This window comes from Genypterus blacodes, unplaced genomic scaffold (assembly GCF_046128005.1).
Source record: "Genypterus blacodes isolate CSIRO-AG114 ecotype Tasmania unplaced genomic scaffold, CSIRO-AGI_Gbla_v1 ptg000067l_1, whole genome shotgun sequence".
Lineage (NCBI taxonomy): Eukaryota > Metazoa > Chordata > Actinopteri > Ophidiiformes > Ophidiidae > Genypterus > Genypterus blacodes.
The window spans coordinates 9,838,683-9,863,180 of NW_027466879.1; the positions used below are offsets into that span (position 1 = coordinate 9,838,683).

General features: G+C 41.7%; 3 protein-coding genes across 3 annotated transcripts; all 3 read left to right on the plus strand.

Annotated features, from left to right (window-relative positions):
• The first annotated feature begins 16,829 nt into the window (after positions 1–16,829).
• On the plus strand, positions 16,830–17,657 carry LOC143004434 (high choriolytic enzyme 1-like). Its single transcript, XM_076155298.1, has one exon. The coding sequence runs from the start codon at positions 16,830–16,832 to the stop codon at positions 17,625–17,627; it is 798 nt and encodes a 265-aa protein (XP_076011413.1). The 3' UTR covers positions 17,628–17,657.
• A 2,240-nt stretch (positions 17,658–19,897) lies between these two features.
• Positions 19,898–20,719, plus strand: LOC143004681 (high choriolytic enzyme 1-like). Its single transcript, XM_076155787.1, has one exon. It carries the CDS (start codon positions 19,898–19,900, stop codon positions 20,693–20,695), a length of 798 nt encoding a protein of 265 aa, XP_076011902.1. The 3' UTR covers positions 20,696–20,719.
• A 2,110-nt stretch (positions 20,720–22,829) lies between these two features.
• LOC143004432 (high choriolytic enzyme 1-like) lies at positions 22,830–23,762 on the plus strand. Its single transcript, XM_076155296.1, has one exon. It carries the CDS (start codon positions 22,965–22,967, stop codon positions 23,760–23,762), a length of 798 nt encoding a protein of 265 aa, XP_076011411.1. The 5' UTR covers positions 22,830–22,964.
• Positions 23,763–24,498: the final 736 nt, after the last annotated feature.

Sequence of the window (24,498 nt, forward strand, 5' to 3'; positions counted from 1 at the left end):
GTCAACGTTTTTCGAATATTTTCAATATTCCCCAATTTGCCCCAAATTCACACAAACTCATGCCATTTCTGCCTGGATGCTGCATCTGAAATATTAGCTCTCTATCTCCTTCCTCAGCCGAGATATGGGCTTTTCAAGTTTCCTCTAGTTTAAAAAATCGATGACCCGCGGGTCAACGTTTTTCGAATATTTTCAATATTCCCCAATTTGCCCCAAATTCACACAAACTCATGCCATTTCTGCCTGGATGCTGCATCTGAAATATTAGCTCTCTATCTCCTTCCTCAGCCGAGATATGGGCTTTTCAAGTTTCCTCTAGTTTAAAAAATCGATGACCCGCGGGTCAACGTTTTTCGAATATTTTCAATATTCCCCAATTTGCCCCAAATTCACACAAACTCATGCCATTTCTGCCTGGATGATGCATCTGAAATATTAGCTCTCTATCTCCTTCCTCAGCCGAGATATGGGCTTTTCAAGTTTCCTCTAGTTTAAAAAATCGATGACCCGCGGGTCAACGTTTTTTGATTTTTTTCAATATTCCCCAATTTGCCCCAAATTCACACAAACTCATGCCATTTCTGCCTGGATGCTGCGTCTGAATTATTAGCTCTCTATCTCCTTCCTTGTCTGAGATATGGGCTTTTCAAGTTTTGTCAAGTTTCAAAAATCGATGACCCGCGGGTCGACGTTTTTCGAATATTTTCAATATTCCCTGATTTGCCCCAAATTCACACAAATGCATGCCATTTCTGCCTGAATGCTGCGTCTGAAATGTTAGCTCTCTGTCTCCTTCCTTATCGGAGATATGGACGTTTCAAGTTTTCTCTAGTTTCAAAAATCGCTGATCCGCGGGTCAACCTTTTTCGAATATTTTCAATATTCCCCAATTTTCCCCAAATTCACACAAATTCATGCCATTTCTGCCTGGATGCTGCATCTGAAAGTGTAGCTCTCTGTCTCCTTCCTTGTCGGAGATATGGGCGTTTCAAGTTTTCTCTAGTTTCAAAAATCGCTGACCCGCGGGTCAACGTTTTTCGAATATTTTCAATATTCCCCAATTTGCCCCAAATTCACACAAATTCATGCCATTTCTGCCTGGATGCTGCATCTGAAATATTAGCTCTCTATCTCCTTCCTTGTCAGAGATATGAGCTTTTGAAGTTTACTCTAGTTTAAAAAATCGATGACCCGCGGGTCAACGTTTTTTGAATTTTTTCAATATTCCCCAATTTGCCCCAAATTCACACAAACTCATGCCATTTCTGCCTGGATGCTGCCTCTGAAATGTAAGCTCTCTGTCTCCTTCCTTATCGGAGATTTTGTTTTTTCAAGTTTCCTCTAGTTTAAAAAGTCGATGACCCGCTGGTCAACGTTTTTTTGAATTTTTTCAATATTCCCCAATTTGCCCCAAATTCACACAAACTCATGCCATTTCTGCCTGGATGCTGCGTCTGAATTATTAGCTCTCTATGTCCTTCCTTGTCCGAGATATCGGCTTTTTAATTTCTTCTAGTTTAAAAAATCGATGACCCGCGGGTCAACGTTTTTTGAATTTTTTCAATATTCCCCAATTTGACCGAAATTCACACAAACTCATGCCATTTCTGCCTGGATGCTGCATCTGAAATATTAGCTCTCTATCTCCTTCCTCAGCCGAGATATGGGCTTTTCAAGTTTCCTCTAGTTTAAAAAATCGATGCCCGCGGGTCAACGTTTTTTGAATTTTTTCAATATTCCCCAATTTGCCCCAAATTCACACAAACTCATGCCATTTCTGCCTGGATGCTGGGTCTGAAATATTACCTCTCTATCTCCTTCCTCGGCCGAGATTTTGTTTTTTCAAGTTTCCTCTAGTTTAAAAAATCGATGACCCGCAGGTCAACGTTTTTTGAATTTTTTCAATATTCCCCAATTTGCCCCAAATTCACACAAACTCATGCTATTTCTGCCTGGATGCTGCGTCTGAAATATTAGCTCTCTATCTCCTTCCTCAGCCGAGATATGGGCTTTTTAAGTTTCTTCTAGTTTAAAAAATCGATGACCCGCGGGTCAACGTTTTTTGAATTTTTTCAATATTCCCCAATTTGCCCCAAATTCACACAAACTCATGCCATTTCTGCCTGTATGCTGCGTCTGAATTATTAGCTCTCTATCTCCTTCCTTGTCCGAGATATGGGCTTTTTAAGTTTCTTCTAGTTTAAAAAATCGATGACCCGCGGGTCAACGTTTTTTGAATATTTTCAATATTCCCCAATTTGCCCCAAATTCACACAAACTCATGCCATTTCTGCCTGGATGCTGCATCTGAAATATTAGCTCTCTATCTCCTTCCTCAGCCGAGATATGGGCTTTTCAAGTTTCCTCTAGTTTAAAAAATCGATGACCCGCAGGTCAACGTTTTTCGAATATTTTCAATATTCCCCAATTTGCCCCAAATTCACACAAACTCATGCCATTTCTGCCTGGATGCTGCATCTGAAATATTAGCTCTCTATCTCCTTCCTCAGCCGAGATATGGGCTTTTCAAGTTTCCTCTAGTTTAAAAAATCGATGACCCGCGGGTCAACGTTTTTCGAATATTTTCAATATTCCCCAATTTGCCCCAAATTCACACAAACTCATGCCATTTCTGCCTGGATGCTGCATCTGAAATATTAGCTCTCTATCTCCTTCCTCAGCCGAGATATGGGCTTTTCAAGTTTCCTCTAGTTTAAAAAATCGATGACCCGCGGTTCAACGTTTTTCGAATATTTTCAATATTCCCCAATTTGCCCCAAATTCACACAAACTCATGCCATTTCTGCCTGGATGCTGCATCTGAAATATTAGCTCTCTATCTCCTTCCTCAGCCGAGATATGGGCTTTTCAAGTTTCCTCTAGTTTAAAAAATCGATGACCCGCGGGTCAACGTTTTTTGATTTTTTTCAATATTCCCCAATTTGCCCCAAATTCACACAAACTCATGCCATTTCTGCCTGGATGCTGCATCTGAAATATTAGCTCTCTATCTCCTTCCTCAGCCGAGATATGGGCTTTTCAAGTTTCCTCTAGTTTAAAAAATCGATGACCCGCGGGTCAACGTTTTTTGATTTTTTTCAATATTCCCCAATTTGCCCCAAATTCACACAAACTCATGCCATTTCTGCCTGGATGCTGCGTCTGAATTATTAGCTCTCTATCTCCTTCCTTGTCTGAGATATGGGCTTTTCAAGTTTTGTCAAGTTTCAAAAATCGATGACCCGCGGGTCGACGTTTTTCGAATATTTTCAATATTCCCTGATTTGCCCCAAATTCACACAAATGCATGCCATTTCTGCCTGAATGCTGCGTCTGAAATGTTAGCTCTCTGTCTCCTTCCTTATCGGAGATATGGACGTTTCAAGTTTTCTCTAGTTTCAAAAATCGCTGCTCCGCGGGTCAACCTTTTTCGAATATTTTCAATATTCCCCAATTTTCCCCAAATTCACACAAATTCATGCCATTTCTGCCTGGATGCTGCATCTGAAAGTGTAGCTCTCTGTCTCCTTCCTTGTCGGAGATATGGGCGTTTCAAGTTTTCTCTAGTTTCAAAAATCGCTGACCCGCGGGTCAACGTTTTTCGAATATTTTCAATATTCCCCAATTTGCCCCAAATTCACACAAATTCATGCCATTTCTGCCTGGATGCTGCATCTGAAATATTAGCTCTCTATCTCCTTCCTTGTCAGAGATATGAGCTTTTGAAGTTTACTCTAGTTTAAAAAATCGATGACCCGCGGGTCAACGTTTTTTGAATTTTTTCAATATTCCCCAATTTGCCCCAAATTCACACAAACTCATGCCATTTCTGCCTGGATGCTGCGTCTGAATTATTAGCTCTCTATCTCCTTCCTCAGCCGAGATATGGGCTTTTCAAGTTTCCTCTAGTTTAAAAAATCGATGACCCGCGGGTCAACGTTTTTTGATTTTTTTCAATATTCCCCAATTTGCCCCAAATTCACACAGACTCATGCCATTTCTGCCTGGATGCTGCGTCTGAAATATTAGCTCTCTATCTCCTTCCTTGTCCGAGATATGGGCTTTTCAAGTTTCTTCTAGTTTAAAAAATCGATGACCCGCGGGTCAACGTTTTTTGAATTTTTTCAATATTCCCCAATTTGCCCCAAATCACACAAACTCATGCCATTTCTGCCTGTATGCTGCGTCTGAATTATTAGCTCTCTATCTCCTTCCTTGTCCGAGATATGGGCTTTTTAAGTTTCTTCTAGTTTAAAACATCGAAGACCCGCGGGTCAACGTTTTTTGAATTTTTTCAATTTTCCCCAATTTGCCCCAAATTCACACAAACTCATGCCATTTCTGCCTGGATGCTGCATTTGAAATATTAGCTCTTTATCTCCTTCCTCAGCCGAGATATGGGCTTTTCAAGTTTCCTCTAGTTTAAAAAATCGATAATCGCGGGTCAACGTTTTTTGAATTTTTTCAATATTCCCCAATTTGCCCCAAATTCAGACAAACTCATGCCATTTCTGCCTGGATGCAGCATCTGAAATATTAGCTCTCTATCTCCTTCCTCAGCCGAGATATGGGCTTTTCAAGTTTCCTCTAGTTTAAAAAATCGATGACCCGCGGGTCAAAGTTTTTTGAATATTTTCAATATTCCCCAATTTGCCCCAAATTCACACAAACTCATGCCATTTCTGCCTGGATGCTGCGTCTGAAATATTAGCTCTCTATCTTCTTCCATGTCCGAGATATGGACTTTTTAAGTTTCTTCTAGTTTAAAAAATCGATGACCCGCGGGTCAACGCTTTTTGAATTTTTTCAATATTCCCCAATTTGCCCCAAATTCACACAAACTCATGCCATTTCTGCCTGGATGCTTCGTCTGAAATATTAGCTCTCTATCTCCTTCCTTGTCCGAGATATGGGCTTTTCAAGTTTCCTCTAGTTTAAAAAATCGATGACCCGCGGGTCAACGTTTTTTGATTTTTTTCAATATTCCCCAATTTGCCCCAAATTCACACAAACTCATGCCATTTCTGCCTGTATGCTGCGTCTGAATTATTAGCTCTCTAAATCCTTCCTCAGCCGAGATATGGGCTTTTCAAGTTTCCTCTAGTTTAAAAAATCGATGACCCGCGGGTCAACGTTTTTTGAATATTTTCAATATTCCCCAATTTGCCCCAAATTCACACAAATTCATGCCATTACTGCCTGGATGCTGCGTCTGAAATTTTAGCTCTCTATCTCCTTCCCTGTCCGAGATATGGGCTTTTTAAGTTTCTTCTAGTTTAAAAAATCGATGACCCGCGGGTCAACTTTTTTTGAATTTTTCAATATTCCCCAATTTGCCCCAAATTCACACAAACTCATGCCATTTCTGCCTGTATGCTGCGTCTGAATTATTAGCTCTCTAAATCCTTCCTCAGCCGAGATATGGGCTTTTCAAGTTTCCTCTAGTTTAAAAAATCGATGACCCGCGGGTCAACGTTTTTTGAATATTTTCAATATTCCCCAATTTGCCCCAAATTCACACAAACTCATGCCATTTCTGCCTGGATGCTGCATCTGAAATATTAGCTCTCTATCTCCTTCCTCAGCCGAGATATGGGCTTTTCAAGTTTCCTCTAGTTTAAAAAATCGATGACCCGCGGGTCAACGTTTTTTGATTTTTTTCAATATTCCCCAATTTGCCCCAAATTCACACAAACTCATGCCATTTCTGCCTGGATGCTGCGTCTGAATTATTAGCTCTCTATCTCCTTCCTTGTCTGAGATATGGGCTTTTCAAGTTTTGTCAAGTTTCAAAAATCGATGACCCGCGGGTCGACGTTTTTCGAATATTTTCAATATTCCCTGATTTGCCCCAAATTCACACAAATGCATGCCATTTCTGCCTGAATGCTGCGTCTGAAATGTTAGCTCTCTGTCTCCTTCCTTATCGGAGATATGGACGTTTCAAGTTTTCTCTAGTTTCAAAAATCGCTGATCCGCGGGTCAACCTTTTTCGAATATTTTCAATATTCCCCAATTTTCCCCAAATTCACACAAATTCATGCCATTTCTGCCTGGATGCTGCATCTGAAAGTGTAGCTCTCTGTCTCCTTCCTTGTCGGAGATATGGGCGTTTCAAGTTTTCTCTAGTTTCAAAAATCGCTGACCCGCGGGTCAACGTTTTTCGAATATTTTCAATATTCCCCAATTTGCCCCAAATTCACACAAATTCATGCCATTTCTGCCTGGATGCTGCATCTGAAATATTAGCTCTCTATCTCCTTCCTTGTCAGAGATATGAGCTTTTGAAGTTTACTCTAGTTTAAAAAATCGATGACCCGCGGGTCAACGTTTTTTGAATTTTTTCAATATTCCCCAATTTGCCCCAAATTCACACAAACTCATGCCATTTCTGCCTGGATGCTGCGTCTGAATTATTAGCTCTCTATCTCCTTCCTCAGCCGAGATATGGGCTTTTCAAGTTTCCTCTAGTTTAAAAAATCGATGACCCGCGGGTCAACGTTTTTTGAATATTTTCAATATTCCCCAATTTGCCCCAAATTCACACAGACTCATGCCATTTCTGCCTGGATGCTGCGTCTGAAATATTAGCTCTCTATCTCCTTCCTTGTCCGAGATATGGGCTTTTCAAGTTTCTTCTAGTTTAAAAAATCGATGACCCGCGGGTCAACGTTTTTTGAATTTTTTCAATATTCCCCAATTTGCCCCAAATCACACAAACTCATGCCATTTCTGCCTGTATGCTGCGTCTGAATTATTAGCTCTCTATCTCCTTCCTTGTCCGAGATATGGGCTTTTTAAGTTTCTTCTAGTTTAAAACATCGAAGACCCGCGGGTCAACGTTTTTTGAATATTTTCAATATTCCCCAATTTGCCCCAAATTCACACAAACTCATGCCATTTCTGCCTGGATGCTGCATTTGAAATATTAGCTCTCTATCTCCTTCCTCAGCCGAGATATGGGCTTTTCAAGTTTCCTCTAGTTTAAAAAATCGATAATCGCGGGTCAACGTTTTTTGAATTTTTTCAATATTCCCCAATTTGCCCCAAATTCAGACAAACTCATGCCATTTCTGCCTGGATGCAGCATCTGAAATATTAGCTCTCTATCTCCTTCCTCAGCCGAGATATGGGCTTTTCAAGTTTCCTCTAGTTTAAAAAATCGATGACCCGCGGGTCAAAGTTTTTTGAATATTTTCAATATTCCCCAATTTGCCCCAAATTCACACAAACTCATGCCATTTCTGCCTGGATGCTGCGTCTGAAATATTAGCTCTCTATCTTCTTCCATGTCCGAGATATGGACTTTTTAAGTTTCTTCTAGTTTAAAAAATCGATGACCCGCGGGTCAACGCTTTTTGAATTTTTTCAATATTCCCCAATTTGCCCCAAATTCACACAAACTCATGCCATTTCTGCCTGGATGCTTCGTCTGAAATATTAGCTCTCTATCTCCTTCCTTGTCCGAGATATGGGCTTTTCAAGTTTCCTCTAGTTTAAAAAATCGATGACCCGCGGGTCAACGTTTTTTGATTTTTTTCAATATTCCCCAATTTGCCCCAAATTCACACAAACTCATGCCATTTCTGCCTGTATGCTGCGTCTGAATTATTAGCTCTCTATCTCCTTCCTTGTCCGAGATATGGGCTTTTCAAGTTTTCTTTACTTTCAACAATAGATGACCCACGGGTCAACGTTTTTTGATTTTTTTCAATATTCCCCAATTTGCCCCGAATTCACACAAACTCATGCCATTTCTGCCTGTATGCTGCGTCTGAAATATTAGCTCTCTATCTCCTTCCCTGTCCGAGATATGGGCTTTTTAAGTTTCTTCTAGTTTAAAAAATCGATGACCCGCGGGTCAACGTTTTTTGAATTTTTTCAATATTCCCCAATTTGCCCCAAATTCACACAAACTCATGCCATTTCTGCCTGTATGCTGCGTCTGAATTATTAGCTCTCTATCTCCTTCCTTGTCCGAGATATGGGCTTTTTAAGTTTCTTCTAGTTTAAAAAATAGATGACCCGCGGGTCAACGTTTTTTGAATATTTTCAATATTCCCCAATTTGCCCCAAATTCACACAAACTCATGCCATTTCTGCCTGTATGCTGCGTCTGAATTATTAGCTCTCTAAATCCTTCCTCAGCCGAGATATGGGCTTTTCAAGTTTCCTCTAGTTTAAAAAATCGATGACCCGCGGGTCAACGTTTTTTGAATATTTTCAATATTCCCCAATTTGCCCCAAATTCACACAAATTCATGCCATTTCTACCTGGATGCTGCGTCTGAAATTTTAGCTCTCTGTCTCCTTCCTTGTCGGAGATATGGGCATTTCAAGTTTTCTCTTGTTTCCAGATTTGCCGACCCGCGGGTCAACGTTTTTTGAATATTTTCAATATTCCCCAATTTGCCTTAAATTCACACAAATTCATGCAATTTCTGCCTGGATGCTGCGTCTGAAATTTTAGCTCTCTAAATCCTTCCTTGTCGGAGATATGGGCCTTTCAAGTTTTCTCTGGTTTCAAAAATCGCTGACCCGCGGGTCACCTTTTTGTGAATATTTTCAATATTCCCCAATTTGCCCCAAATTCACACAAATTCATGCCATTTCTGCCTGGATGCTGCGTCTGAAATTTTAGCTCTCTGTCTCCTTCCTTGTCGGAGATATGGGCGTTTCAAGTTTTCTCTAGTTTCAAAAATCGCTGACCCGCGGTTCAACGTTTTTTGAATATTTTCAATATTCCCCAATTTGCCCCAAATTCACCCAAATTCATGCCATTTCTGCCTGGTTGCTGCGTCTGAAATTTGCTGCGTTTGTAATAATAGATGCAGTAACATAACTTCTTGCAGAAATTCTGCAAAATGACGTTGCATGAGAGACATTCTAGTGACTTCATTGTGGTTGCTAGGTGCGACTGTAGGTAGTAGAAGTTGAATTGTTTAGTTGGATCTCACAGCCCAAATCTAATAGAAGGGAAAACATGAAATACTGCACTGTTTTTATCCTATTCATTATTTTATGGCTAATATGTGAATTTGTCTCCAGATCTATTTTTGTTTTATGTTTTATTACAGGAGCTACAATTCTGATCAACCTCAGAATGGACCTTCCCTCAGCTTTACTCTCCACCTTTTCATCATCACCTTCATCTATCGCTAATTCCCTTTTGTCAAAAGCTTCAAAGGACCTGGAACATTTTGCAGGAGGATGTTACTCTAGATTTCATCATTTTTAATTAGTTAAGATGAGGTAAAAGAGCTGAATATGATCATAAATTTGTGCCATGATGAGGACCGCAGAGGTTTGTGGTCTTATTCTTCAGCCGGCAGTAAAAAGCCTCAGGAAGTCTCACGTGTTCCTTATTTCCATCTCAGCACGGAGGAGTTGAAGTAAAAAAAAAAGAAGTTTCACTCTGCTGCTCTTTTTAAACTGCAAACTGATCAGTGTGAACACAGTCTGCATGTAAAGCATTTATCTGACACTGTTCAGCATAGATTTATTCATCAGATTCTTTGATCACCACATGAGCAAAGGTCAGAGGTCACTTTAAAACCAGTAAAACACACACACACACGCACGCACGCACACACACGCACACACACACACACACGCACACACACACGCACACGCACATGTTGGGTTTGGTGATGAAGACAGGTGGTCTTGAAGGTTCCCAGCTTAGAGGCCTGCCAACAGTAAAGAATATAAAATCATGTATAGATAGTCTAGATATAAACATGTTTTATTTTACACTAGAAAAAAATTGGACCAAACCATTTTTTCCTCTTAAAAGATGGAGAAGATTCTTACTAGAAATGTTGATTTTTCAAGACAAACATGCATGTTGAATGTGAATTGAGCTCCAATTTTTACAAAAACAAAACATCCTTCGTGTGTTTTTAAACTGATCCAAATGTAAGACGTCATCAGAAAACATGTATTCTAATCTGGTCATTTTGTTCACATCTAGATTGGAGCTCTTCCTCGAGTACCCACAATATCTCCATGTAAGAAAGAGAGAGAAAAGGCCTTAATACCTAAACCTCAAGTCAGTAAATCCTCCTCTGGGCCTAAACTATGTCTATGGTGATAAAAAGTCTCCCTTCCTGACTGATCTCTTAATTCAGTCCGCCGCTCAGTCTGCTCTGACCACATACCTTAAAACCAGCCTCCCCAAAAAACACAAGATGTCTTGGCTGAATGGTTACAGGCCAGCAGTACTTACCTCTGCTGAAGTGCTGTGAGTGTGTTCTCATGCTGGACTGCCACAAGAACTACAACACAGATGCAGCAAGCAGGTCTATGGAGGTCACCATTAGCTCTGCACCACATACTGCAGCAACCTCATACCATAGTTGTTCAACTTATCGCCACGTTTAGAATAATGTCAAGAACTTGTTTTTAAAATTCCTGGACTGGATCTGCCCCAGGGTCTAGACCCATAAAGAAATGTAAAAGGTTCTTACTTTAACCTTCAGCTTTATCAAACTAGGTTCATAAGTTTTTGAGAAGAAAAACTAAATAATTTGGCAGCATACACAGACGTGCAGACGGTGGCATGATGGCCCGTGTGTGACTTCCTCTTCAAAGTTTCCACGACTTTGGTGTGTCCTCAACCTGGGCCCTTTTGGGATATGCAAAGATGCGACATGAGGGGGAAATGAAGCAAAGAAACTCCATGTGTGGGTCTCAACCCTTCTGACATCTTGGACATTGTGCATTAATTATCTGCATATGTTTTTATTAGAGTAGATTATAAATTTCTTATTCATTTTTACCAACTTCATCGACGTTGGACTCATTAGTCCTTTTCTGGCTTTGTAACAACGTATTTGTAATCTCAGCTGGTTTGAGTTGTTTGGTGCGCTTTAACGGAATGTTTCTGGTGTATGTTTCACATTTTTCATGTCAAAGTGTCTTCGTCCTTTTCCCTCTGACGCACTGTGTCATTCACAGAGAGGACAAAGCAGCCGCTGAGCTCTCCGTCACGCTGAAGATTAATTATATCGACTGTCACAGCGAGAGGGTGGGGCTCGGCACACGAGCCACACAATACTGACAGACCAACTGCACTGACGTAGGACTATTATTCACCCCCTTTACTTTTGAAAGAAATTTACAGCCACTCTCCACTTTTCTTCAAACAGAATTTTTCTAAAAGTTATTAAAACAACAAACTAAAATGTCACATTTGCATTAATATTCAGAGCTTTTGCTATAAAACTGACCTATTCTGCAATTAAACTTCCCTCATATAGTTTTGTGATGTGATTAATTTCTGAGGCATATTTGATTGTTTTTCTCTATTTTTAAGCTCTATTGGTTTATCTTTATGAGCTTTTGTTTAGTAGTCTCCATGGTTACACCATTGGTAAGCCCTTATTTAAACCTTACTCTCTTGTCTTTCCTTTTCTTTCTTACTTACTGTCTTGTCAATCAACTGTGGAGAGCACTTTGTATGAAAGCATAAACAAGCTACACTGCTTGTCTGAGGTATGTGTCTGTCTGAGCGCTTTGGAGAGTGTAATACAAATCTTAATGAAAAGAACAAGTTATTTATTCTCCATTATGAATTCACACCTGAATCCGACCAATAACAGATCGTCAAGGTGATCAAAGAGATGAAGCAGCAGGAACAGTGTGCAATCCTCAGCCAACTTCACGTTCAATTGCATTACCTGTAACAAGCTGCTGCTCCTCTGCAGATGTCAACGGTTTGCAACAGAAAGGAAGAGAAATGTTTGATATCAGGAAAAAAACAAACCACACATTCAGCTGAATCACACTCCTGGAAAACAAGACACCAATCAGCACTGACGGCTGTGTGGAGGAGAGAAGATGCCGTTATTGGCTTTGATTATTGGCCTTATTCACACGAAGTTAAATCCTGATTATTCATTTTATTACTGTATCTGATTTGAACCCATAGCAGAGGGATTGGAGCACATTGTTGCAGCTTGAAGGTGAAGAGAAAGTCAGCCGCATCGTTTCTGTCATTCGCGTGTGAACAAAACATAAGGGGGCCGGCAGCTTAGTGTGAGGCACAACAGCAGGGAAACTTAGATCAACGTGCCGAGCTTGTAGCTTTGGTAGATATCAGATACACACACACCAACACACACACACACACACATACACACACACACACAAACACTCTCCTGACATTGATTGTCTGTCACATGCTTAGCTTAACCCTCTGCAGTACAAAGTCGTTTGTGCTATTATTCATCTTGTGTGTGTCACCAAAAAATGTGTACTGTGTGTGTGTGTGTGTGTGTGTGTGTGGGGGTGTGTGTGTGTGTGTGTGTGTGTGTGTGTGTGTGTGTGTGTGTGTGTGTGTGTGTGTGTGTGTGTGTGTGTTTTACTGCCTCTGCAATTGAGCTGCTGTTGTTGTGTAATACTGCAAGTGTGTGACAGTCAGATGACCTCGCTGAGAACACAGTGTACATGTAAACACTGTCTGACATCTGTTCATGTGTGTGCGTGTGTGTTCATGCGTGTCTCTCGTCTGAGACTAAACAAAGCCACAATGAATATAAAGCAAAAGCTGGGGTTTGTTAGACACACACACACTCACACACACACAGGACAATAAAGTGTATTTCATCTAATCTCAGTTTATCTAATCTGACACAAATGGCTCGGCTGAATTTCTCTACTATGTGTACGAAGATGAAAATCTGCTCAGTATCAGATATCTGCCCTCTTCTCTAAACACACACACACACACTTTCCTTGTTGTCTACATATTAAATGACTGAGCCATGATCATGCTGTGTGCACTGGAGCTGCAACAAGTGTTTGAATCCTTGTTTGCCTAAAAATATGAATGAAAACAGGCCAGCTGTCAGATCAATTTGAAGGTTTTCCAAAAAGTATTTGCACTGAAGGTCCTGTTTCTTTAATGGACTGTGACAGGGTCAGAATTGTTTGAACTCGAGATCAGACACACTGACTGGCCAGTTTGAAAGAATTGATCATCTCTGACGTCAGCCAGCTGGTATCGAGTTTTGCAGCCCCTCTTTTGACCAATCAGAATCAAGAGAACAGGCCTGAGGCATAATATTCGTCATTGTCGAGCTGTAAAGATGCAGAAAGGAATAAGTCTTATTAAAAGTCTTATTTACCATCAATCTCCATCGGTCATTTGTCTTTTTTATATTCCAACAGTGGCATCAAAAACAAAATAAGAAAATGAGTCAGACAGATTTGAGGCTATGAGAGAGAGAAGATTTCCTCTGCTTCCACTCTTTGAGCTTAGCTAAGCTTAAGCACTCTGAACCACAGTGATGAACCTGAAATGAGTTTCTCATCTGGAGAAGATCAGGACAAGAAGATCAAAGTAAGCCTCAGCGTGTTTTTGTGTAATTAGGTGACACACTTGTCCCCTGTCCGCACACTGTTTGATCCAGAGGACGAACGGACAAACAAACAGCATTGCGGTCGCGTTCTCAGCAGCTTTGCCGCGATCACACAGATGAACCGATGCTACAGCAGCTTCACTCAGACTCTTCGCTGCACTAACAGCTCAGTTCAATAATTCAGTGCTCCTCTGTAAGCATGAATTATTGAGTCTGGAAGCCGTTTCCCCACCTAACCAAAGAGTTTTCTCATCTTAGGCCAAAGTTGAAAGAGAGCTGAAGTTCTTATTAAGACTGCAGGAGGTTCTAGTAGAAAGATTCACTCTTTGGAACGTTTCAACTTCAGGTGAACTCTACACATAAATCATATCACTGAAAAACAGATTGTCAAGCATAAATATCTGTGTGAATATCTGCAGCAGGTTTAAGTTTAAGTCTGAGTTATTTATTATTATGATCTTTCATTTTTCCTCCACCTTAACTCCCCATTTACTGAGGCCAGTTCTCCGTTGCTCCTTGGCCCCCTAATGCCTGCAGACAGGATGTGCTGACAGCTACGTGTTACTTCCATGACACCGGGTGCTACCACTCTACTTCTTCTTATTATTTACTATTTATTTCTTTGAGCTCACAATGACAAAATTGAAAAGAGTTATCAAATGAATTTTTTTTAAATATCATGAGAAGTCTGGAAATGTTGACAATAGCAAAAATGATTAAGGACCTAGAAGCTTTTAAGGGAGCATGTACAAATGTTCCTGTTCTCCATTTTGAAACATTCTTCCTCGTCTACTCTTCCTTGCTGCAGCCTTGATGTGCAAACTCCATGAAAACATGCCTTTTTGTCTCTTTGAGGTCGTCTCCCCAACACTCTGCTCTGTTCTGATTGATCTGCCCTCTTTTGTGCTACAAGATCCACTCCACTGTATGTCAAGATTTCTTATCCTCACAGAACAAAGAATAATCTGAAAGATCGTTTTGTACTTTAGCATCAACATATCGAACAAGTTTGTTAATATTTAACCTAACTTTTGGATTCCTGTCTATGCTCTAAACCTTTTATAGATTAAGTGCAAATTCACAAACTCAAGAAGAAGAAGGAGGATCCTCTGAATAATTTACGTTTCATTTAACTTTTTCTTGTATTTAAATAATCTGGATTTGCTAAAAAAAAAAATCTGGATTTATTACATCACATACTTAGACACAGTTTTTTCCGCAGAATGAATCATTTTCTAGAAACAAGTGGAAGGCTTAGAGGGAATGGACAGAGGATTCTTACTGTCTCATGAAAGTGTGTCACCGTGGTTTCATCAGGCTGGTCTGTGCTGCAAAGGGGAGGTTAGAAACCGCATTACTGTATGCTTATTTTTTTCATCCTAGTTTCCTTATTTTCAGCAGGAAGCATTTTAATGGGACACGCTGCATAAATCTACATTCTTTACAAACTCAGAGGAGACGCCTGCACACATCAAAGGCTTGCATTAAAACATATCTAAATTTTTTAAAAAGTGATTAATTGTCCTCATTCTCCCATCAGTGACTGGTAGGAATACAGGGGTTGAATGATAAATTCTGAACCTTTTAGTTATGTGAAACAGGGTTTTATACACTAAGGGTGTGCAAAGTTGCCTGGTTTAACCACAATTTACCATCCTGACATACAAAAGGTAATCAATTAATTAAGTCATTATCTTTGAGTGCGGCAGGAATGCAGCAGGTTATCAATCAAGTCGAGGTGAATGTGTTTGTCTTTCTCAGGTGTTTCTCTCATTCTGAACTAACTCTGAGACTCTCAATCAAACTGAAAGCAGACACACGAACCAATGGAAATCATTACCACAACACATCACAACACGGCTGCCGTTGTCATAGTAACCAAGCTGCGATACATACAACACTGTCATTCCTCTGACCCCCACAGCGTCCGGCCGGTGGTGGGTTTCCTGCATGCTGAGCTCATCTCATCTGGGGCTCATTACTGGGCGTTTACACATTTTTACATTTCTACAATATATACTCAGCGTTTACACAATGCAAACAGGAAAGACAGAATCATCAGAAACATTCATCTCCTCATCTTTTTCCATATTTTTCACTGCCCTGTTACACGACCAAATTAATTAGATACAGCTCAGAGGAAAGTATTATGAAGTTATAGCTTTCAGGGTGAATTAATTAAATGAGTTGAGTAAATATACACAATCACAAAGACCCTTTTTTCATCATGTATGTATGAATATGTAGGTACAGCACCTACAGAACAGAACAGAACCTAACTATTCCTGTGTTATTTTGTGCTGTTCTTGTTCAGCTCTTGTTCTCAGCTGCACCATTTTAAAACTTTGAAAAGTAGCTATGCTTAGTTCAGTATGAGGTGCCCTCACCCCTGTAGGTCCTGCTGGGCCCCCACAGGGCCCCTGTAGGACCTTGGTGCCAGGGTAGCCTGGCCAGGCAAACCGCTGACAGCTGGAGTGCCGAAGATTAATCCTGCATGTCTGACCTGCTCCAGTCTGCATCCAGGTTAGAGAGTAAGCGGTCAAAGATCATGAAGAGACGCTCCAAACATCCCAGCTGGGTTACTGGAACAGTGTGGAACCTACTTGAAGGACGAGAGTGTTACTTTTTTAGGTCCAATGATGATCCTATAATAAAAATTGGAATTTTGATTCACTAAGCTATAAAATTCAAAAAATTACGCTGGCAGTGCAAATGAAGATAAGTTTTACAACAGTTGCTGAGTTACAAGCTTGATGTAACTAATTTCCCACACCTGGACGGTTCAAAAACATTTTGAACTTGGTGACAAAACTAATTAGTTACTATTACTATTACAGAAGTGAGGCAGCTGGGATATTCACAGGCATTCCATGACATGCATACAATTAAAGATAAAAATGGAGCCTTGATGACAGAGACATATCTAACAGTGTTGCTGACATTATTATAATGAACTAATTCCGCAATAAATGTATGCTGAGCTGGCACTGGACGTGGATGTAACATTGGAAGAAGTGAAAAGAGCAAAAGCGGGTTTTCCATATTGCAAGGCCCCCGACCCAGATGGTTATTTAAACAGAATTTTACAGTATTGTTCATTCCTTGTGCCACTTCTTCCATGGATGTTTAACCATTCCAAAGAAGTGTCAAATTGCATAGAACTTTTCGGTGTAATGTACAACCAATGATGACAAAAGAACAGCAGGTAAGGAAAGAACAAACAGTCTGAAAGCTGACCAGTGTAGTGGATTTGACCTATGTTGAATAGGTGGGTTTGTCCAGAGTGTCCACCCCTCACAGGTTTATTCAGGCTTAACAGACTGGACCCCAACCCTAAATCTTCTAACGGACACACCTGTAGAGAAGAGTATAGAAGAGCAGGTGTGAGTCCACTCAGGCATCAAGCTTCAAGGAGTTTCTTCAAAGCCTCTCCAGGAGCCAAGAAGCCAACAGACATCCCTGAAGATGGATCCGTCTCTCAGCCTCCTGCTGCTGCTGCTGCTTGGCCTCTCCCAGGCCCGATCTGTCCTGGACGAAGAACAAGAATCAGGCGCTGAAGTCGACGAGAACGACACTGTTGACATGAGCACCAGGATTTTGATCTCCAATAATGCTTCCAATGAGATGCTGATGGAGGGGGACATGGTGATGCCCAGAACCAGAAATGCCATGATGTGCTGGTACAACAGATGCCAGTGGAAGAAAGACTCCAGCGGCTTGGTGATGATCCCCTTCACAGTGAGCAGTGAATTCTCCAGCAGTGAAAGGCAGAAGATTGACGTGGCCATGCAGTCCTTCCACAGAAGCACCTGCATCCGCTTTGTTCCTCGACGGAGCGAGTACGACTACATCAGCGTGGAGAACAGGGACGGCTGCTTCTCGTCTCTGGGCAGGGTCGGGGGCAGACAGGTCCTCTCTCTCAAGAGGCGGGGCTGCATGTACCACGGCGTCATCCAGCACGAGATCAACCACGCTCTGGGCTTCCAGCACGAGCAGACCAGGAGTGACCGCGACCAGTACGTCAGGATCAACTGGAGTAACATCAACCCTCAGATGGCCTACAACTTTCACAAGCATCGCACCAACAACCTGAACACTCCCTACGACTACTCGTCCATCATGCACTATGGAAGAACCGCCTTCTCCATCCAGTACGGCCAGGACTCCATCACCCCCATCCCTGACCCCAACGTCCAGATTGGCCAGAGAAAGGGAATGTCCCGCATGGACATCACCAGGATCAACCGACTCTACGGCTGCTAAAACATCCACACAGTCCACAAGTCTCCTCTGCTGTTGTGTTTGTTATGCTGAGTGATACAGTCAAACTTTAATAAACTTCTCTCCAACCAAAACATATGCAGTGTTCTTGTGTGTGTTTTTTGAAAAATTCCTCTGAAATTCTTCCTGATATTTCTGGCATCTGGCAAATATTGTAAAATGGACTTTAATTTGAAATAAATGCTTTGACCTCTACCACCCTGTCTTACTGTGTGACTCTCTATATTGATTAGACTCTTTCATATCAAATGGAGCACCTCTCACCTTGCTGGCTTCCTTAATGTGATCAGTGCAAAAGACTGCACACACGTCAGTGAGCACCAACAGACACTGAAAACGTCATTCACCGTCCTCTGTTCTACCCATTCAGGGTGAAATGTGGAATTTGTGGTGTTGTGTCTAAACCTGATGGCTCAGAAGTGCCACCTCTAGTGGCCACGGATGTCTGATTCTGATTCGGGGGGGTAAGCCCTAATCAATATATTAATAAGTTCAACAATGCAGCCAAAGCAGCAGCTCAAAATAACCCGTGTAGGACCATAAATGACAAACTGCACCTTTGTGCCTGCCATGGATGTCTTCTAATAAATAAGAGTCTGTAACTCACCCTTTTGTAGAAATTATGACAGCAGACACACCAACTGCAAAACAATAGCCATTAAATCCTTTTTAAAAGTGTTTGATTAACTTATTTCACCACAACAAACTAGTTAGTAACCTCCCCAAGCCCACCAAGTAGTATTAAGCTGCACAGAAATAGTTTGAAGACATTTTAGGTCAACCAAAACTGAGGTCTTACAGTCATTGTGTTCAGCTCAGGTACGGAGCTGCCTGTGGAAACCAAACCATTGTTGTACTGCCACTTGCTCTCATTGTCATTTTGTTTTCTTCCAAATCACTTTGATTTCAATTTGATGTCATAATTCCCTGATATGCATCATGAAGTTTACTGAAAGGTGTATCATCTCACCTTTGAAGCGAGGCTAGCAGTTTTCCCTGCTTTACCTTCCAGTCTATGTGCTAAGCTTGGCTGAACTGATTGAAGTCTGAAGGCCTGAAACATGTCTTCTTCCTCAAGGTATGAAGGAGCATACAGAAGGGCTTGAAGTAGGAAAGGCCTGAACGGCAGTTTCAATGTATTTTAATAGTCATTTTGTTTTTATCTGAAGCAGGAAAGCCATCATATCCTGACTGTTCTGAACAGTTTAACATATGAAACTGTGTCTCTGGGTTGATTTTTGCAGAACTAGTTGTGCGGCAAAAACACATGATGTCATTCTTCTCAGGCGGCAAACCTTCCACAACCTCTTGATTTTTTACATTTATATTCACAACTAACATCCTCTTGCTGTTTTGTGGCTCTATTGTTGTATTTGAGTCTTCTTCTCTTGCTGCAGTCATTTTAGTCTTTTTTCTTCAAACCATTCTCTCAATCCTATTCCTCTTATTCTTATTTTCTTGTTCACTTAATTATTTCATGATATAGCTTTTTGAAATGATCATCATTACAGTCACAGTTATACTGCATTTGTGGAGCTGTAAATACTCAGTGTGCATAAATATGAGAAATTATCTGAATAAAAGACAACAAAATGTATCCCTAGCACGTTAGGGATTCCCAGAGAGCTTAGTCTTATTTTCTTGCTCTCTCCATGACACATCATTCCCTTATTAATTATAAAGATTGTAGAGTTTTACATCTTTTTTCAAATATAATTTCTCTTTTTCTTGTCTCACAGTGGATGACTTATCTTCATGTGGGCCCAGGTAAAATCTTTCTATTGGGTAAATCCTGCCACCAAAAGGTTGATATAGAATTCTAAAAAGAGATATTGTTCAACCCTTGTGCCACTTCTTCCACGGATGTTTAAGCTTTCCAAAGAAGAGTCAAATTGCATAGAACATTTCATTTTAATGTACAACCTATCACCTTCTCATGCAAGCTGCTCTGCAGCAACAGCAAAGGTAGCCATGATGCCAAAAGAACAGCAGGCTAGGAAAGAACAAACAGTCTGAAAGCTGACCAGTGTAGTGGATTTGACCTATGTTGAATAGGTGGGTTTGTCCAGAGTGTCCACCCCTCACAGGTTTATTCAGGCTTAACAGACTGGACCCCAACCCTAAATCTTCTAACGGACACACCTGTAGAGAAGAGTATAAAAGAGCAGGTGTGAGTCCACTCAGGCATCAAGCTTCAAGGAGTTTCTTCAAAGCCTCTCCAGGAGCCAAGAAGCCAACAGACATCCCTGAAGATGGATCCGTCTCTCAGCCTCCTGCTGCTGCTGCTGCTTGGCCTCTCCCAGGCCCGATCTGTCCTGGACGAAGAACAAGAATCAGGCGCTGAAGTCGACGAGAACGACACTGTTGACATGAGCACCAGGATTTTGATCTCCAATAATGCTTCCAATGAGATGCTGATGGAGGGGGACATGGTGATGCCCAGAACCAGAAATGCCATGATGTGCTGGTACAACAGATGCCAGTGGAAGAAAGACTCCAGCGGCTTGGTGATGATCCCCTTCACAGTGAGCAGTGAATTCTCCAGCAGTGAAAGGCAGAAGATTGACGTGGCCATGCAGTCCTTCCACAGAAGCACCTGCATCCGCTTTGTTCCTCGACGGAGCGAGTACGACTACATCAGCGTGGAGAACAGGGACGGCTGCTTCTCGTCTCTGGGCAGGGTCGGGGGCAGACAGGTCCTCTCTCTCAAGAGGCGGGGCTGCATGTACCACGGCGTCATCCAGCACGAGATCAACCACGCTCTGGGCTTCCAGCACGAGCAGACCAGGAGTGACCGCGACCAGTACGTCAGGATCAACTGGAGTAACATCAACCCTCAGATGGCCTACAACTTTCTCAAGCATCGCACCAACAACCTGAACACTCCCTACGACTACTCGTCCATCATGCACTATGGAAGAACCGCCTTCTCCATCCAGTACGGCCAGGACTCCATCACCCCCATCCCTGACCCCAACGTCCAGATTGGCCAGAGAAAGGGAATGTCCCGCATGGACATCACCAGGATCAACCGACTCTACGGCTGCTAAAACATCCACACAGTCCACAAGTCTCCTCTGCTGTTGTGTTTGTTATGCTGAGTGATACAGTCAAACTTTAATAAACTTCTCTCCAACCAAAACATATGCAGTGTTCTTGTGTGTGTTTTTTGAAAAATTCCTCTGAAATTCTTCCTGATATTTCTGGCATCTGGCAAATATTGTAAAATGGACTTTAATTTGAAATAAATGCTTTGACCTCTACCACCCTGTCTTACTGTGTGACTCTCTATATTAATTAGACTCTTTCATATCAAATGGAGCACCTCTCACCTTGCTGGCTTCCTTAATGTGATCAGTGCAAAAGACTGCACACACGTCAGTGAGCACCAACAGACACTGAAAACGTCATTCACCGTCCTCTGTTCTACCCATTCAGGGTGAAATGTGGAATTTGTGGTGTTGTGTCTAAACCTGATGGCTCAGAAGTGCCACCTCTAGTGGCCACGGATGTCTGATTCTGATTCGGGGGGGTAAGCCCTAATCAATATATTAATAAGTTCAACAATGCAGCCAAAGCAGCAGCTCAAAATAACCCGTGTAGGACCATAAATGACAAACTGCACCTTTGTGCCTGCCATGGATGTCTTCTAATAAATAAGAGTCTGTAACTCACCCTTTTTGCAGAAATTATGACAGCAGACACACCAACTTCAAAACAATAGCCATTAAATCCTTTTTAAAAGTGTTTGATTAATCTATTTCACCACAACAAACTAGTTAGTAACCTCCCCAAGCCCACCAAGTAGTATTAAGCTGCACAGAAATAGTTTGAAGACATTTGAGGTCAACCAAAACTGAGGTCTTACAGTCATTGTGTTCAGCTCAGATACGGAGCTGCCTGTGGAAACCAAACCATTGTTGTACTGCCACTTGCTCTCATTGTCATTTTGTTTTCTTCCAAATCACTTTGATTTCAATTTGATGTCATAATTCCCTGATATGCATCATGAAGTTTACTGAAAGGTGTATCATCTCACCTTTGAAGCGAGGCTAGCAGTTTTCCCTGCTTTACCTTCCAGTCTATGTGCTAAGCTTGGCTGAACTGATTGAAGTCTGAAGGCCAGAAATGTCTTCTTCCTCAAGGTATGAAGGAGCATACAGAAGGGCTTGAAGTAGGAAAGGCCTGAACGGTAGTTTCAATGTATTTTAATAGTCATTTTGTTTTCATCTGAAGCAGGAAAGCCATCATATCCTGACTGTTCTGAACAGTTTAACATATGAAACTGTGTCTCTGGGTTGATTTTTGCAGAACTAGTTTTGCGGCAAAAACACATGATGTCATTCTTCTCAGGCGGCAAACCTTCCACAACCTCTTGATTTTTTACATTTATATTCACAACTAACATCCTCTTGCTGTTTTGTGGCTCTATTGTTGTATTTGAGTCTTCTTCTCTTGCTACAGTCATTTTAGTCTTTTTTCTTCAAACCATTCTCTCAATCCTATTCCTCTTATTCTTATTTTCTTGTTCACTTAATTATTTCATGATAAAGCTTTTTGAAATGATCATCATTACAGTCACAGTTATACTGCATTTGTGGAGCTGTAAATACTCAGTGTGCATAAATATGAGAAATTATCTGAATAAAAGACAACAAAATGTATCCCTAGCACGTTAGGGATTCCCAGAGAGCTTAGTCTTATTTTCTTGCTCTCTCCATGACACATCATTCCCTTATTAATTATAAAGATTGTAGAGTTTTACATCTTTTTTCAAATATAATTTCTCTTTTTCTTGTCTCACAGTGGATGACTTATCTTCATGTGGGCCCAGGTAAAATCTTTCTATTGGGTAAATCCTGCCACTAAAAGGTTGATATAGAATTCTAAAAGAGATATTGTTCAACCCTTGTGCCACTTCTTCCACGGATGTTTAAGCTTTCCAAAGAAGAGTCAAATTGCATAGAACATTTCATTTTAATGTACAACCTATCACCTTCTCATGCAAGCTGCTCTGCAGCAACAGCAAAGGTAGCCATGATGCCAAAAGAACAGCAGGCTAGGAAAGAACAAACAGTCTGAACGCTGACCAGTGTAGTGGATTTGACCTATGTTGAATCAGTGGGTTTGTCCAGAGTGTCCACCCCTCACAGGTTTATTCAAGCTTAACAGACTGGACCCCAACCCTAAATCTTCTAACGGACACACCTGTAGTGAAGAGTATAAAAGAGCAGGTGAGAGTCCACTCAGGCATCAAGCTTCAAGGAGTTTCTTCAAAGCCTCTCCAGGAGCCAAGAAGCCAACAGACAAACCCTGAAGATGGATCCGTCTCTCAGCCTCCTGCTGCTGCTGCTGCTTGGCCTCTCCCAGGCCCGATCTGTCCTGGACGAAGAACAAGAATCAAGCGCTGAAGTCGACGAGAACGACACTGTTGACATGAGCACCAGGATTTTGATCTCCAATAATGCTTCCAATGAGATGCTGATGGAGGGGGACATGGTGATGCCCAGAACCAGAAATGCCATGATGTGCTGGTACAACAGATGCCAGTGGAAGAAAGACTCCAGCGGCTTTGTGATGATCCCCTTCACAGTGAGCAGTGAATTCTCCAGCAGTGAAAGGCAGAAGATTGACGTGGCCATGCAGTCCTTCCACAGAAGCACCTGCATCCGCTTTGTTCCTCGACGGAGCGAGTACGACTACATCAGCGTGGAGAACAGGGACGGCTGCTTCTCGTCTCTGGGCAGGGTCGGGGGCAGGCAGGTCCTCTCTCTCAAGAGGCGGGGCTGCATGTACCACGGCGTCATCCAGCACGAGATCAACCACGCTCTGGGCTTCCAGCACGAGCAGACCAGGAGTGACCGCGACCAGTACGTCAGGATCAACTGGAGTAACATCAACCCTCAGATGGCCTACAACTTTCACAAGCATCGCACCAACAACCTGAACACTCCCTACGACTACTCGTCCATCATGCACTATGGAAGAACCGCCTTCTCCATCCAGTACGGCCAGGACTCCATCACCCCCATCCCTGACCCCAACGTCCAGATTGGCCAGAGAAAGGGAATGTCCCACATGGACATCACCAGGATCAACCGACTCTACGGCTGCTAAAACATCCACACAGTCCACAAGTCTCCTCTGCTGTTGTGTTTGTTATGCTGAGTGATACAGTCAAACTTTAATAAACTTCTCTCCAACCAAAACATATGCAGTGTTCTTGTGTGTGTTTTTTGAAAAATTCCTCTGAAATTCTTCCTGATATTTCTGGCATCTGGCAAATATTGTACAATGGACTTTAATTTGAAATAAATGCTTGGACCTCTACCACCCTGTCTTACTGTGTGACTCTCTATATTAATTAGACTCTTTCATATCAAATGGAGCACCTCTCACCTTGCTGGCTTCCTTAATGTGATCAGTGCAAAAGACTGCACACACGTCAGTGAGCACCAACAGACACTAAAAACGTCATTCACCGTCCTCTGTTCTACCCATTCAGGGTGAAATGTGGAATATGTGGTGTTGTGTCTAAACCTGATGGCTCAGAAGTGCCACCTCTACTGGCCACGGATGTCTGATTCTGATTCGGGGGGGTAAGCCCTAATCAATATATTAATAAGTTCAACAATGCAGCCAAAGCAGCAGCTCAAAATAACCCGTGTAGGACCATAAATGACAAACTGCACCTTTGTGCCTGCCATGGATGTCTTCTAATAAATAAGAGTCTGTAACTCACCCTTTTTGCAGAAATTATGACAGCAGACACACCAACTTCAAAACAATAGCCATTAAATCCTTTTTAAAAGTGTTTGATTAATCTATTTCACCACAACAAACTAGTTAGTAA

Excerpts from the sequence above, each read along its gene's own strand:
- LOC143004434 (XM_076155298.1), top strand. The coding sequence starts at position 16,830 with ATGGATCCGTCTCTCAGCCTCCTGCTGCTGCTGCTGCTTGGCCTCTCC.
- LOC143004681 (XM_076155787.1), top strand. The coding sequence starts at position 19,898 with ATGGATCCGTCTCTCAGCCTCCTGCTGCTGCTGCTGCTTGGCCTCTCC.
- LOC143004432 (XM_076155296.1), top strand. The coding sequence starts at position 22,965 with ATGGATCCGTCTCTCAGCCTCCTGCTGCTGCTGCTGCTTGGCCTCTCC.